The sequence below is a fragment of the Arachis hypogaea genome, chromosome 12, assembly GCF_003086295.3.
Source record: "Arachis hypogaea cultivar Tifrunner chromosome 12, arahy.Tifrunner.gnm2.J5K5, whole genome shotgun sequence".
Classification (NCBI taxonomy): domain Eukaryota; kingdom Viridiplantae; phylum Streptophyta; class Magnoliopsida; order Fabales; family Fabaceae; genus Arachis; species Arachis hypogaea.
In genome coordinates, this window is record NC_092047.1 from 114,557,381 (window position 1) to 114,574,127 (window position 16,747).

The 16,747-nt window shown below is 30.7% G+C and overlaps 2 protein-coding genes and 1 non-coding gene across 3 annotated transcripts; 2 read left to right on the forward strand and 1 right to left on the reverse strand.

Annotated features, from left to right (window-relative positions):
- Positions 1-427: 427 nt before the first annotated feature.
- On the reverse strand, positions 428-2,362 carry LOC112728459 (methyl-CpG-binding domain-containing protein 4). The gene is made up of 2 exons (XM_025778597.3): positions 2,129-2,362; positions 428-1,027 (listed from the first exon to the last, which is right to left on the reverse strand). Exons 1-2 carry the CDS (start codon positions 2,180-2,182, stop codon positions 536-538), a joined length of 546 nt encoding a protein of 181 aa, XP_025634382.1. The 5' UTR covers positions 2,183-2,362; the 3' UTR covers positions 428-535.
- Positions 2,363-9,397: 7,035 nt separating this feature from the next.
- On the forward strand, positions 9,398-14,003 carry LOC112730627 (putative E3 ubiquitin-protein ligase RF4). The gene is made up of 4 exons (XM_029290887.2): positions 9,398-9,647; positions 10,046-10,088; positions 10,327-12,300; positions 13,151-14,003. The coding sequence occupies exons 3-4, from the start codon at positions 10,384-10,386 to the stop codon at positions 13,700-13,702; spliced, it is 2,469 nt and encodes an 822-aa protein (XP_029146720.1). The 5' UTR covers positions 9,398-9,647; positions 10,046-10,088; positions 10,327-10,383; the 3' UTR covers positions 13,703-14,003.
- Positions 14,004-14,518: 515 nt separating this feature from the next.
- On the forward strand, positions 14,519-14,600 carry TRNAS-UGA (transfer RNA serine (anticodon UGA)). Its single transcript has one exon. It is a non-coding gene; the product is annotated as a tRNA-Ser (tRNA).
- Positions 14,601-16,747: the final 2,147 nt, after the last annotated feature.

A 16,747-nucleotide genomic window follows, 5' to 3' on the forward strand; every position in this document is an offset into this window, starting at 1 on the left:
TCTGCATTAATACCCTGAGAAAGATATATGATTATTATTTAACCTATCTCACCTTACAAGCCTTTTAATAGAGTTAGATTCCCGATCTTAACTGTGTTGTTGGTCTTTATATTTTCACAAAATTTTTAATTAAATCTCTATATTTTTTTTAATTGAGTTTTTGCACCAAAAATTTTTTAATTAGATCTTTACACTTTTTTTTTTATTTGGATTTTTACACCAATTTTTTTTTAAATTGAGTCCCTATAAAATTAAATCAATTACTGCTAAGAGGGACCTAATTGAAAAAAAAAATGGTGTAAGGACCCAATTAAAAAGAAAAAAAAGTATAAGAACCTAATTGAAAATTTCGCAAAGTAATTAAACTTTTTTTTAATAATAAAAATAATCGAGACAAATCATAAGTTGTCGATGTGCACTATTGGTGTTGGTTAATCCTAATATATTGAAATGTGCTGCCACCAAAAAAGTTACCATAACATCAAAAAAACCATAATCACCATCTATTACAACATGCAAACTAGCATGATATTTCTCAAGCTTCATCTTTGACTACCACCTTAGGCCTTTTGGTAGCTGAATCCTTCTGCTCAAAATACTCCGGGACGGTATCTTGCATTACCTTTGGGGATGAAAAATCAAAATCTGTAACAGACACGCCTTTGTGTTCCGGATGATCTTTCAGATACGCCGCAATTTCATTGCGGGTTCTTAGCTTTTTCCCTGTGGGAGTGATGTAGTAAGCATCCAACTTAGAGTAATCTTTTCTCAGCACCAAGGTTCTCCTGAAACCTTCTGGAGCCTTAGGGAGGTTAGGCTTGTCCATGACCCATGTCCGAGTTGAATCATATTCCAAATCAGCAGGGTCATCACAGGACTTGCCCCTTTTACTGCAATAAAATGGTTCATCAATGAATTTGCTTCGAATCTCCTCAAACTCTTCCTGAGTATCAATCACTCTCCATTTCATGCAATTCTTGCATTGTGCAGCATACTCATCAACTGAACCAAGGCTTGATCCTGATCTCTGTCATAAAAATTTGTCAACAGTTTAAAATCATCAATCATTTCAATTCCATGATTAACATCCATTAGTAAGTTTTAAGGGGTAAAGTATGTGTTTTGTCACCAACGTATGTGATTTTTTTCAAAAATACCCCTAACATTTAGTTCCATTCAATTTTGTTCCAAACGTTTTTTATTTGTGTCAAAATTACCCTTAGACGTCAATTACATGTAAAACATTAGGGATAAAATTGAAAACTTCTTGGGGTAATTTTGACAAAAATCGAAACGTTAGGTACAAAATTGAATGAATTGAAAACCTTAAGAACAAAATTGAATGAAATTAAATGTTATGGGTATTTTTGAAAAAAAATCACAAACGTTAGGACAAAAAATATACTTCATCCATAAGTTAAGAGTCCAGTTTCTGTTTTCCCTTCTTGTTTTCACTTCTAGTATTATTTTTTGTTTTCAAAATTATTGTAAAGTGAAAGTGAAAACATAAAATATAAACAGATTTTGATTGTTTTTAATTTTTCTTTCACAAAATCAATCAGTATTTCAGCCTTACAAATATGCACTATTTCATATCAATTTTCAATCTATGCTATCAACCTACATTTCTATGACAAAAGCTGTTTTTCTTTTGGTTAAAAAAAAATCTGGTATGAACTAACTACCCATATGAAACAGCAGCAGAACAATATATATCTATTGCTCATTCAAATTCAGCGGAATGTAATTATATCAAACAATTTGTTCCTCATTAATTTACTATCCTATTATAAGCACATTCAAAACAGCATATTCACCACCAAATGAAAAAAAAAATTCATCAGCAAAATTCAGCCAAAAAAAAAGGAAAAAAGAAAAAGGCAGATTCATACCCATATTGATCACACACACATAATCACTCACAAGAACAATTAACAACATTGATGAAAAGAAATGCAATTTTTCACTTTGAATCCATACAAACTTAAGGGAAATAAAATGAATCATAAGAGTTTGAAAATTTGGGTATCGCAGGAGAGCGAAACCTAAAACCCTAAGAAATTAGAGAATGGGTATCGGAAACTAATAAGAGAAATTGAGAGGAGAAGATTAAAAAAAAAAATTATACCTTGGTGGAAGTAGATGGGGTTTTGGAGTGAGAGTTTTCTTGAGCTCCCTTCATTCGTTCAGAGAAACAGATTCACCAAAAATTTTCTTGGCTTCTCAATACCTCTCCCCGCTAATAAGAATGAAACCATATTCTAATAATTAATATGGTTTTTTCTGTAATATTTTAAATTTTAATTTTGTAAATTATCCAAATAAAATAATTTTAAACATACATTTTGTTATGTAATGCAGCAAATTTTAACTATTTTTATATTAATCATATAAATAAGCATTCAAAAATATTAATAGAATGGAATAATTATATAAAATGTTTTAAACTTTAATATATCAAAATTAAATTCCTTGTAAATACAAATTTTTTATTTGTCTGATCAACTTAACAAGATCTTTTTTTTTTTGGACACGACTAACAAGATATTTTTAATGCGTCAATTTTTTTTGGAAGGGTCAAGTATACTGGAGGCCCATAAATCTTACCAATTGAAAAATTGTGGTGACTCCCAAAAATGCGAAAGATTTGGGAATTAGAGATCCATTTTGAACTAATTTAGCTCTTTTAGATAAGTTAGTTTGACAAATTTTATATTGTTCAGAATATATAGAAATTTTAATTTAATTTTCCTAAAATATTTAATTTAGTCTCTTCTATATTACAAAATTAAATTTTGTCCCTTCCTAAAATTTAGTCTAACTCCGCCACTGATCCAAACAAATTTTGAGTGTAACTTTTGGGAGCAAAATACAATAAGAACCAAAACCAATTTATAGTTTTCTAGCATTGGATACAACTGATTAAATAATTGCAGTTCGATTGGGAATTACTGAACTTAGATTTAAGAGAAACCTTGCAACCTCCAATTTTTGCATGAGGTGTTAGTCTGCGTTGATGAAAATCATTCTGCATTGCTTTAGGAACTAACAAAAGGCCAAAAACATTTAGAAGAAATTAAATTTTGATCTACAGCACTTGAATCTAGTTTTTTGGATTAATAAATGTAAGAGTACCAATGTGTTCTTATTTTTTACTTGCATTTGGTGGATTTGGAAGGACGAGAATAATAATGTATTCAATCTCAAATTTTCAATAAAGGCTAGTTCATTGATAAAGTGATGGTATTTATCTATGCTTTAAACAATGAAATTTGTAATATTTTTTCAAAAAAAGTACTTCATGCTGCTCACTCCATCAGTTTTACTTAAATGGGTCTTCTAAAGGTTTGGTTAAGGTAAATTGTGATGCAAATTTTTTATGATAGTAATGAGACAGAATTTTGATGTGTTATTAAAAATTTAGATGGTTTTCTGATTAAGAGGTTGCATGGAAACTCTCCTTTATGTGAGTTATTCAGATGTGAGTTATTTGCAATGTAGCAGAGATTACTATTATTGTGGGAGACTGGTCATAAAGAAGTTGTTTGCAAAATTGATTGCTTGAAAGCCTTTAATTTGATTAGTGATTAAAATATGGGTGCTCATTGTTTACTGTTTAGACAAGAATCTGGTTAGCAAAATTTAGAAGATTTTAAGTGGAGATGGAAGACTAGCATTGATCTTATTCAACGGAATGCCAACAATATTATTGACGCCATGGTGATTGGTGAGATGTGATGTTGTAAACATGAGCCCTCAAGTTTAGCTCCTCCAACTTTGGAAAGAGTTTGGAGATCTTTTTCAGCCAGACATATCTTTGATGAGATCCTTTGGTTTTTTTTTTTTTTTTTTATGAGAAATTCTCCACGCACAAACATTTTCACGTACAAGTAATTTATTTCTTCTTTTTTTTTCTTTCTCCATTCCTCCTCTTTTTCTTCTCCTTCTTCTTCTTTTTTCGTGCCTCTTCTTCTTCTTCTTCGTTTTTGAAGTGTTTCATCTTCATCGTCGTATTTCTCCTCGTTCTTCATGACTGCACGTTTTTCATCTTCTTCCTCCTCATCTTCTGCACATTCTTCTTCTTCTTACTGCACGTTCTTCTTCTTCTTCCTCTTCCTCTTCTTCTTCTTCTTCTTTTCTTTCGTTTCTTGCATTCTCTTTCTCCTTCTTCATTTACGTGCTTTTCTCTCTGTTTTCTTTCTTCGTTATTCTCAATTTCCATTGTTTTTTGACATCAAGCTCTGAAATCGTTTTTGAAGAAGAAGAAGCAGCAGAAGATGAGGAGAAGAAAGAGAAAGAATTCTGAATTATGCATAAGGTGTACTTCAACGAATTTTGGGTGTATTTCTTAAATTCTTTGGGTGTATTTTTATAATCATTTGGGTGTATTTTTATAATCGTTTGGGTGAATTTTTATAACCGTTTAGGTGTATTTCTGTAATTGTTTGGGTGTATTTCTGAAGTTCCATTATCTTCAAAACGATTTCAAAGCTTGATTTCATAAACCATGAAAATCGAAAAAAACGAAGCAAGAATACCAGTGATAAACGCAGATAAAACAACAAATGAAAAGGTAAAGAGAGAACGCACGAAAGAGATCAAATTTGGCAATAAACTCGTTTTCATGGAGGAAGAAGAAGAAGAGTAGGAGAAGAAGAAGGAGAAGAAGAAGGAAGAGGAGGAGGAGAAGGAGGAGCACGCCATGGAAATCGTATATGGGTTCAGCGTGTTTTTTGTTAAGTTTCTCCCAACTTGTATGATGACTTGTAAACCAAATAACTTGTATGTGTAGCACTCCTCTTTTTTTATTTATTTTTTACGATATTTCCCAACACAATAAGATAAAGTGGAAGTAGGCCGGCCAAACTATCCGACGAGAGCTCGTAGCTCTGTTATGTTAGTTTTAGGCTCGACTTGACTCGACTCGTTTTATTAAACAGATTATGTTTGAATTTTTTAAAAAGCCTATTAGTTAAAAAAGTCGCGTGACACGCCTAAATCCCCCACAATCAATCCACAAGGCTTCAGGCGATAGCAGTTTCTGCTTTAGCAGCTTGAATCCATCGGCGAGCAGTCCAGTGATTATCAAATATCCTTGGATTCCAAGGGGCCTTTCACAGAGCATTTTTTGCTTTATTTAATTTAATGGATCTCGAACTTGAGTGAAAGTCAATGCATTTTTTGAAAGGAGGTCTTGAAAAAAAAGGCCTTCCCTGCTATAGGTTTAAAAAACCCTACAAAGCTCGCAGGCTCAGATCGTCAAAATATTTTATTGTAAAAATAAATTATTTTTAGTTTCACTTATATTAAACACAAAACATAAAAAAAAATCAATAATCAATATTAGTTAAGATTGTAACTTTTTTGTTAAAAAAAGAAAATTTATAGATTGTAAATATGATTATAATATGTGACTAATGATTAATATATAAATGAATTTTTTTTATAAATTATGAATTTTAAATTTTAAAATACATTTAATGTCCATTTATATTTCAAGTGTATTTTTTTGAGTTTTAATTCATGAAAAAGACTTTTTAAATAGGTTCGTGGATTTGTCAGATTTTAAATAGATCAAACTCGAGTTAAAAAAAAAATCCTATGAGAAATATTAAGTATAGGCTAAAGCCATCTATTTATAACATGTGCCAAACTTGTCAAAAACAAAATTCGGCTCGATTTGGCCTATTTTTATTTCTATCAACAGATAAAGGACTAATTTGTTGTGGATCGAAATTCTATTTAAAAGTTTGCTGCTGACTATTAAATTACTGCATGTACAAAATCGATTTCGAACTCTCGACACTTATTTAAAAAGAGCTTTTTTCTCTATACTCTACTAGTCTCAATAGTGTTATCAACGCCAACTTTGCAAAAGGAATATTCCTATCTTTGTTGCCTGCTTCCATTTTGGGTTCCTAGTAACTAGACCTAGATCTTGCATTTTGTTTAAAACATGTATGCTTGAGATTATGCGGTGCACCAACCAATCATTGTAACATTAGATGTTATATAAGCCTAATATAAGTAGGGGTACTTTTAATCTCAATTCAAGTGTGTGCTCTTAATAGTCTAATTGTGTTTATTCAGAATAATCTTTTCAGCTGTTGATGGTGTGTTTGAACTTTGAAATGGAGGGGATATCAGAATAAAATAAAAAAATTAAGAGATAAGAAAAACTAACACATCATTGCAATCATGATAAAACAATTCAATTGATAAGTTTCCTAAAAAATATTTTTAAGATTGTGAGAAATATAATTGAATGGTAATTAGTAGGGCTGAAAGTGAGTTAAGTTAGCTTATGAGTCAGTTCGAGCTCGATTCGTTAATAGCTCCATAAGCTAAACTCGTGACTTGCTGAGTCAAGTTTGAGCTTGGAATTGAACTCACAAATTAAATGAGCCGAACTTGAGTTTGGATAAATTCAACTGATTAGCTCGTAAGCTGACTCGATTATATATATATATATATATATATATATATATATATATATGTATATGTATTTATAAATATAAAATTTTAAATAATTAATAAAAAATTTACAATTTATGGATAGATAAACAATATATAGAATTGATTTTTTTAAATATTTTTAAAATATTTAAATTATAACTTGTTGATATAGAATTATAGATTATATTCTTATTATTTGACCCGGTTCGTAAGCTTTCGGTGAGGCGACCTTGAACTTAAGAAATAGGCTCGACTGTTAATGAGAGTCGTGAGCCAAGTTCAATTTTTATGAGTCGAACTTAAGTTTGGTCTAATTCGACTCACTTTCAACCCTAATAATCGGTGTATAAAGATAATATTTCTCCAAATACTATATTAAAGTTAAATTACATTATAAATGTTGGCACGTAAAGAAATACTAATGAGTTTTTAATTTTCAGGACATAATAAGAGGAATATAACGTTGAAAAATTGGCAATTTATTTTAAGGATTAATGCTGAATACAATGCACTGAGACATTATTTTTTATTTATTTATTTATTTATTTATTTTTTTGTGTATCATATCAATCTTTCTTTTTAAGCTTAGATATTCACACACGCGATTTGGATTTTTATGTTGCAGTTACCAAACCACCTTGAATTCCAGGTTAGCAACAAAACAGGAAAACATAATTTTGGTCAATGTTGAATTAATTAAAAAAACAAAAGGGATTGACTGTTATACATCATATATATGGGGTAATTTTGGCATATTTATATAGTTATATTTTTGCATAAATTTTACGTGTTGTAAATTTTTTTAATTAAGACATTTTATAATAAATTAAATGTCTAAAATTTTATAAAATTTGGAAATAATTTGATATTGTATAATATTACTTCTTTTTTGTACACGATGTTTTATTATTACCAAATAATTTGTATTCGACTCCTCTAAAATACATAAAAAAATAAAAAACATATAACAAGGAAAAAAATAGATCATTTAGTAAATCTTATATTAAATACAATAAAAATTCTTAATTAATTAAATGTACTTATCTAACTTGTCATTTTTATACTTTCCTATCTTTTGCAGGAGTCAAATCTCAATAATCTTTCCATACATTGGCATGGAAATTGGTTGTGGTAGTATCAAAGAAATTAGGGTTGGTGAATTGAATTCCCACCTAGCTAAGGTGGCTATATAAAATTATAAATGCCAAAAAAATATGATGGTTTATGTGCAATTTAGATATTTTAAAATAAAAAATTAATAAAATAATAAATAAAAAATTAATTATTATTAATTTTATAATTTTTATAAAATATATATTTTATTATTTTAATTTAAAAATAATTAATTTTTTATTTTATTACTTTATCAATTTTTTTTTACTTTAAAAGATATAAGTAGGTTTATATGTATGACTTATTCATAGAGTGGTAGCTAAAGCCTAAACCAATGACCGTTGCCCAATAGCCGCACTACACTCTACATACCCTTTTACCTTCTAAAATTGCTAAATCATTCATAATATATATAATTAATTTAAGTTAGTCTAATAATTAATTTATTAATCTATTTAAATAAATATTAAAAATTTAAATTTTATTTTTTGTATATAGTAATTTATTGATTAATGATAAATTATTAAATAGTATCATAAAAAAATATTTAATTAATTTTTAATATAATTTTTTTTTATATAAATGATTAGATAATTTTTTGTATATATATAACATGATTAATTTCCTTAACACTATTCCTACCCAAATAAGTGTACTATTGCATTTTATTATACAAAAGAAAAAAAAAGGACTATTAGTATGATTTAATTCAAATTTTATTATTTTATAGGTTCTCATAATTTTATTAAATTTTTAGTCAAATTTTTATAATTTAAAAATTAATAATTAGATTTTTATATTAGATAATATTTTTTACTTGAATTTTCGCAAATTATTTTCTGAAAAAATTAATATTGATCTAATTACAATTTTTATTTAGTACAAAAATTTAATTACAATCTTTTTGAACGATAAAAAATTAATTTAAAATTTAGTAAATTTATAAAGACTAAAAGAATAATTAAATTTTTATTTTTATTTTATGAAAATGTTTTATGTTAGTAAAAGTATTATTTTCTTATAAATTTAAATAGTTATTTAAAATAAGAGTAATGTTATACATCTAAAATTTCGTATGAATCTAATTTAATTAAATTAAATAATAAAATTAAAAATAATGTTAGTTATAATTGATTTTTATAAAAAATATCAATTTAATTGAACTTGATTAATTAACAAAAAGACTTGAATATATAGTATTATTCTTAAAATAATAAACTTGATTGAATTATAATATGAAATTATTTATGCTATTAATAAGTCAAAATCCTAGTAAGGAAAAAAAATTAATATTAGAATACCTTTTAATTTCTTTTTTGTTTTTTCACTGCTTCATGATATTTAATAGTAATTAATATTATATCATTTATTTTGACGAGAAAGTATTAGATATTCTTTTAGGGTAAAGTATATTTTTTGTCCCTGAAGTTTAGCAAAAATTTTAAAAATACTTTTAAGTTTTATTTTGTTTTAATTTTGTTCTAAAAGTTTTCGATTTGCATCAAATATACCCTTAACGGCTAAATTTTCAAAAAAATTAAGACCAATCTAACAATAATGCATGAAAACTATGCTTGATTTGCTTGTGTTGAGGGTTGCTCTTATGAAATTGTTGTTGAATTAGTCTTAAATTTTTTGAAAAATTAGCCGTTTGAGGTATATTTGATGCAAATCGAAAACTTTTAAGACAAAATTGAAACAAAATAAAACTTAGGGGTATCTTTAAACTTTTGTCAAACTTCAAGACAAAAAATATACTTTACTCTTTTTTTTTTATTACTTATTCGTTATTTACATAAATAAATTAATCATTCATTCATATAAATGCAGAGTGGACCTTTCATTTGCCACTCCAAAACCCAAAACCCAAAGAGAGTGTGTGAGTGAGTGAGTGAGTGAGTAGCAGACACACACAACACAAAAACGCAGACTGAGAAAACCAAAACTCGCCACTCTGATTCCTTCAACCACCAGAACAAGAATCACCCAGCAAGAAAGAACCCATCTTTTATTATTATTATTTGGGTATCAACGTTTTCATAGCTGTGACGGATGCAAACATTGTTTGCTGTTTCAGGGTACGATTTTGTTGTTATTTTTGGTTCCTTTTCTTGTGAATCTTCAAATTAAAGGTTTTGACCTTTTCTGTGATTTTCTCCTCAATGTGGGGGGCGTTAACTCGTCTTCATTTTGATGATTTTTTTATTTATTTAACTTTTGTTATATAAAAAAAAGTAATTCAGTGTTTTTTCTCTTTGATTCTTGAATCGGTTAATTTTATTTTGTTTTTTCTGGGAAATGTTGTGTCAGTGTTCTATTGGCATGTGGTTACACTTGTCTTTCATGCTTGCATTCTGTGTTGGCTTTGATGTAAGCATTGCTCAGAAGGTGTTTGTTTTTATGTGTGTTAGTTCTAACAAGCTCTTTTTTAATTATTTTTGTTTCTTTTCTTCTGACTTTTGAGTTATTGATGCAGGAGATTTCTCATTTTGGGTTCAATTCTTCAGTTCTTAGCAAAGGTATGATTTCTCTTTGGGTTCTTTTTTTATATGTTTACTTAACTTTATTCTTTTTTTTAATGGTCTGATGCTGATTGAAGTGGTTCTATTGTTATTGGCGTTAGTCCTCTGTGCTTGTTCTCCCAATTTTACTGTGTCCCTATTTTCTTTTTGGATTCCCTCTAACCCCACAATCAGTTCCTTCAACCTTTTTCGGTTCATAGCTTTTCAAATTTGACATGTGGCTCTCTATTTGTAGATAGAGGATTGTTAGGCAGATAAGGGTTCTGCGGGGTTTAATCTAGTTGTTAGTGAAATGGATAAAGCGGTTGATTCCAGTGGTGAGAATAAGCAGGATCAAGGGTGTAAGAACAAGCGAAAATCGGTTGATCCTTCCGTAGCTGTTACCAGTGCCCCCACATCTTTGATTGAGTTCCCTCGGTATGAATTATCGTCGGAGCTTCCACAAAACTTAAATGGTACTAATCCATCTGAGGTAGTATCAGATTGGTATAGAGTAGAATCAGAAATGCGTATGAACGAGCTTGTGGATTGGAATGATCCTATTGCAAACCAGCTTGAGGAATTACTGTTGTCTAATTTGCAAGCTGTTTTTCATGCTGCAATCAAGCAGATTGTTGAATTAGGATATGGTGAAGAGGTGGCTCACATGTCCATTTCAAGGAGAGCCTTGTACATAGAGGAAGGAGACCCTGTCTCAAATATTGTACAAGATACAGTGAATATTCTTAAGGGAAAAGATATTGCTGGTTCGGATGTCGTGTTTGAAAATTTTCAGCATTTACTGTACTACACCATGTTGGAGATGATCAGTGTACTTCGCGAAGTTAGACCGTCCTTAACAGCTGGCGAAGCAATGTGGCTTTTGTTGATGTGCGACTTGAACATCTCACTAGCCTGTTCAGCAGAAGATCGCCCGAGTGGTGTTGTTCAGAATGGGGAAAGCTCTTCTGGTTCTTCTGTTCCCCAGTCAAAGCCAGAGGTTCAAATCTCTGAATCTGACATAATTATTGAGCCAACTGTCCCAAAGGAATTGCCCCATAGTCACCAGAACAAGTCTGAAGCACCTAAGTTCGGAAGTTTCCAGAATGCCCCGAACAGTCAAAGTCTTCTTGTTTCAGAAGGGGGAAAGCTTCATAAGGGGAATGCTTCTTTGCTGGTCACTACAGAGAAATCCACAGGAACTTCAGTGGGTCCTGCTAAGGAATCTAAATCCGGGTCTAGTTCCAAGCGCCATAACAGAAAAGAAATAGTAGCACTTAGGCAGAAGTTCCTTCATATGGAGAAAGCTTACAGGGCTTGTGGAAAAGGTGGTTTTAAATCAGGGAAACTTACAAGTGTAAGTAGTTTGGTTGTTGAAAAAAGAATCAAGCAACCATCTGAAATTCCTAATCAGCAAATGAAGTGTGGTTCCTCAAATTCAACAAGCACAAAAGGAGTTCACTCAGCTGATGCAGCATGCTGTGTTTCGACCAATAGTTCCTCTACTTCAAATGGAAGAGGTAACACCGGAACATTACCTACAAAAGATGCAACATCTGCTTCTACTGTAGTCAATTCTACTACAGTGTCGGACACTACATCCAAGCCTAAGTCTGAACCTAGTTCCACTGACAATCAAAAGATTCTTGATTTCTGTGCCGGCATTCCTTATGATGAGTCTTTGGGTAAGTATGTGCCAAGAGATGAGAAGGATGAACTAACTTTGATGTTAATAGCTCGCGTGCAAGAATTGCAGTTTGGGATGCAAAGCTGGAACAACTGGACAAAACAAAAAGTTATGCAAGTTACTGAGAGGCTCGGAAAAGTGCAGAGTGAGCTTAAAGCTCTTAGGAAGGAGAAGCAAGAAGCCGACCTATATAAAAAAGATCAGAAACTTTTGGAGGAGAATGCAGTGAAGAGAATCTCTGAGATGGAGAATGCTATGGAGAATACTAGAAAGCAAATTGAGAATGCTACTTCTGCTGCAGTTGAGCTAGAGGCAGAGAACGCTTCGCTGAAGAAGGAATTGGATGATGCTAAGTTGTGGGTTCTAAAGTCGATGACAAGCCATCGACAAGCACTTGAGAGAGAGCAGATTGTTCTTAAACAGCTTCAATCATGGGAGAGCCAAAATGGTTTGCTTCGAGATGAGCTTGAGGGAGAGAAGCACAGTTTATCTAACCTACTACAAGTGCTACACAAGGAGAAAAATCTTCTAGCCAACATTGAGGTATGTGCCTTTGAGTAAGAAACACAGCATATTTACTATCTTGTCTACATTGATTTCACTGTGCTCGGTTTGTTATGAAATCTATTAGCCTGACAATCTAACTAACCTTATCACCAAACCGGAATTAATGCACAGGCTCCTTAAACTGACATGGATACTTTATGTTGACCTCCTTTTCACAATGAAACTAATCAATTTTTAATTTATGTATAGATGCTTGGAATTTATAGTTTAGTACTAGAAACATGGGTGAGGTGCTATAAGCTAATGCTACCTGAAGGTTTTTCCTTCAGTCTTCAGCTGTAATTTTCATTGTTAGGCCCTTTAAAATGTTATCTTCCATTAAATTGAGTTCAAGGGGTTCTGAATTCTTTTGGAGTGGCTCTGAATTCAAGGGGCATATTTGTTACCATGTGAAATGTAGGGTTAGTTTAAGTTTCTTGGTTTATTTGATGATTTGATCCAATCATGCTTGAAACTGAAGTAAGATTTTTTTACTTTTTAATTTATGTGTTACAATAGTGGTGAGAGGGGATTGAATCAATTCATCAGGTATGTCTTTGGTGATCCATTTTATGTCAACTCTAATTAGTTATATAAAAAAAAGGACCTACTTTACAAACAAAGGGAAGGTTGTTTCCTGGGAACCTTGTAACCTTGCAGTTCCCGGTAAATGGCCGGGAAAGAATATCCATCCCTTACGGGAATCAAACCTGTGTCTTCGACATGAAAAGACGATGTGCTAACCACCGGACAATTACCTTGTTTAAATAGCAAGATTTTTGTTATCCTTGTTCTCATTTTTCATATTTGGTACTTGATTGGCCTATAATTGTTGTAAACCTTACAGGGTAGACTGGAACAAGAGAGAGCTGTGAAAGAAAAGCTCCTTGCACAGGCAGCATCCATTAGAAAGGAAAGACAACAACTCGAAGCGCACATCAAATCTGAAGAGGATACTATTAGAAAAAGGGCAGCTAATGATATGCAGAAATATGTGGATGATATTGCAAGGCTTGAGAAAGAGTTGATTGAGTTAAAAATAAAATCCGAGTCTGAACAAATAGCAGCTCTTCGCAGGGGTGTTGATGGTAAAAATGACAAGTTCTCCAGAACCAGCAAGAATACTCCTACGGTGAAGGAGAACAAGAAATCTAATGCGTCCCAAACGATGGTTAGCAATCGAGATAAAATGTCTACCGGAAGCTTGAGGCGAGAGCAGGAGTGTGTCATGTGCCTATCAGACGAGATGTCAGTGGTTTTTCTGCCTTGCGCGCACCAGGTTGTTTGTCAAGACTGCAACGAACTCCACGAGAAGCAAGGGATGAAGGATTGCCCTTCATGTAGGACCCCAATCCAACGGAGGATTCATGCAAGATTTGCCGGACATTCGAGGGTGTAGCTTGTTTCGCCAGACATTTGAAGTTCATTTAATCATCATGGCATTCCGTGTCCCTGCTCCATTTATTAATTTAGTTCTGACTTTTGAGTTTCAAGCAGTTCATAGTTCATAGTTCATACATGATGTGTTTCCCTGTTTCCAAAAACACAGACAAAAAACAGCATAGAGAAAGAAAGAACTGCCCTAACTCCATAGAGGCAGTTAGATGTAAAGTCCCTTTTTTATGCTTTTACATTTATAAATATAATCAGTCTCCAATGAATTTCAATATGACAAAGGCTCAGATCAGTTTGTTCAAGCATTTTTACATGCCTGGCGTGTTGGATTTTCCAACTCTGCTCCAGTTTCTTTTGATTCAGATAGTCCTCCACTCTTCATATATTCTTGAAAAATGGGTTATTGATATGTTTGGTTAAGGTTAAAATTGGTTGGAAAGTACACTCGGACTCATTCATGAAAATTTTCACTTGAATCAATACAAACAACTATACTTTCCTCACAATCTTATAAAATGTTTCACATAAGAAACATGGATTGTGTTTCGGATAAAACAATAGTGGTGATGTGGGGTATGTGTTATGTGTAGCTAAAGGTGTGGATTGTGGAATCTGATTCTGAATGTGAAGAGTACAAAAATATCATGAAACATTTCTAAACTTATGTAGATAAAGACACATTCTTCTTTTCCAACTTAATTACATGTTTCAATTTGATCATCAAAGTATCAAACTGTTCTTTCATTTAGTATATAATTATTTATCCTTGCTGAAACCTTTATTAGTTTATAAATTATTTAAGTTATCAACCTCAGCAACAGTTGATATGTCCGAGTGGTTAAGGAGACAGACTTGAAATCTGTTGGGCTTCGCCCGCGCAGGTTCGAACCCTGCTGTCGACGTTTTTAATTAATTTATTTTTTAGTTAATATTTGCTCTGATATAAGACTTGTAAAATTCACTGCTATTTTTCTTCTTCATGTAATTAAATATATTCTTTTTGTTGTGACTTAATGAGTTCTTAAAAGTTAAAACTCTCTTATACCATTTGAGAATCACGATGATGAGAGAGTTAAGAGGAAAATTCAAGAATGAGATAAATGTAGTAAAATGTAAAATTGTAGTTCACATCTAACTGCCTAACAAACTAAATAATAGTATCTGTGATAGCCATTAATGGCACTCTCCTAAATCTTCAATATATATGCTCATCAATGCTGTCAACTTGGGGTGCTCAATTACCTGTCTTCCAGTAATAATGTATCATCAACACTATAAAAAATAGTGATTTTATTTATTTATTTATTTATTTTGGAACGAAGAGCCGTTTAGATCAGCCATTGTAGTAAATGAAATAATAAATGATGAGTTTTCTGGTCAGGTCACTAAAATATATAAGAATAATGCTAAGAAGATAATAATATAAAATTATGTTATGTTATTTAATTTAATATTTATAAATTTAAATGTATAATATTTATAATTATATATTTATTACATTTAATATTATTAAGTATTTATTCCAACAATAATTAATAAATTCAAACAAAAGCTAAAAAAAAGTAAATTATGATTATCTATGGTTTCCAAACTATGATCCCCAACAATTTTCAATGTATAATTAGCTTAATCAAATACTTTTGAATGTCTATTGCAAATGTTAATACATTTCAAAATAAAAGTAAGAAGTGAAGTAACTTGTTAAAGATTAAAAAAACAAAAATAGAACACTTTAAAATTTAAATTCTAAATTTTATATCTCAATCTTTAAATCTTAAATTTAGACTATTGATATAAAATATAAAAAATAAAAAAACTAATATTTATTTAATTAACAAGGGATGAAATATCCTTACCGAATGTGTACATATTCAGAAGTTAAATTAACATTTCTAATAAAAATACCGTTTTAAACACTTGCTTAGGTAGTTTTACAAGACTGATAATCATGGTCATTATTAAGAGTGAAAAAAGAAAACACTTATAGAAGAGAAGCTTCAATTGACACCTCCAATCGTTTTCATATTTATTGATATTGATTTTTGAATAGTGAGTGACCACAAATTGGGTAGAATAAATGAATGATTATTATTTTACCATGCAAAGGACCTACTAGACTCATTCACATCCTGAAATAGTGAGATTAGGTTAAAAGAAGCACTTGTAATGTCTAAAAATGTGACAATGATAAGGATAAAGAAATTTGTCAATTCAATAAAATCTTGCTTTGTGAGCTTCTAATAATACCAACTCAATGCATTTGACATAAGATAATGTTTGTTTTTAGAAATTGAGACTAAAATTAGAAGATGAAAATTTAATATTATATTTAATGATCAGTTAATTTAATTTTGGAATTCAAAATTTTAATTCTTTTAATATTTTCAAAAAGCAAGAACACAGAAAAATTAAAAAGACGAAAACTGAAATTTTAATAATATTTCTTTTAAAAAAAAATTCCTCATTTAACTTTTCAAATTTTAAATTTATCTATTAATCTCTATATCAATCTCTATCTCTCTTTCAAATTCAGTGCAAGGGCCACATTATTACTCTATATATCAACACACGTGGTGCCTTACCTAATATATGTTTGTTCTAATTAAAATCAATGATCATCATGCATTGACTTCAATATTTGTCAACATATTGGTGTCGGTTTTCACTTTCTATGGTACCATCTTCACTCTTGTGCAATTTAGGGATTAGAATCACTCAAATTGTGAAGAGGCCATATATATACATCATGAATAGGCCATTCTTTGTGTCTTTATCTTTCCAAAAATCTTATTCTTGTGCTTCTTTCCCTATAGAAAGTGACACTACATGATGAGTAGTGCTACATTATAGTGGAAAATTATGTATATTCCTATGCCAAAGTGCCTCTTGTGTTGTGTAGGGTACATTTTGAAATAGATGTCCCTAATCCCTCTATCTTTTATTCATTAGCTTTATGCATGTATTAGTCAAGTGTATAGTGTAGTTTTGCTTCAAAATGGATTTGAATATTCAAATTTTCTTTTAGAAGATGTCACTTCCAAAACCATAT

Coding starts and splice junctions, on each gene's coding strand:
- LOC112728459 (XM_025778597.3), bottom strand. CDS start 2,182: ATGAAGGGAGCTCAAGAAAACTCTCACTCCAAAACCCCATCTACTTCC. Junction 1,028..2,128: donor CCCCATCTACTTCCACCAAG/GTATAATTTTTT, acceptor TTTTTATGACAG/AGATCAGGATCAAGCCTTGG.
- LOC112730627 (XM_029290887.2), top strand. CDS start 10,384: ATGGATAAAGCGGTTGATTCCAGTGGTGAGAATAAGCAGGATCAAGGG. Junction 12,301..13,150: donor ATCTTCTAGCCAACATTGAG/GTATGTGCCTTT, acceptor TAAACCTTACAG/GGTAGACTGGAACAAGAGAG.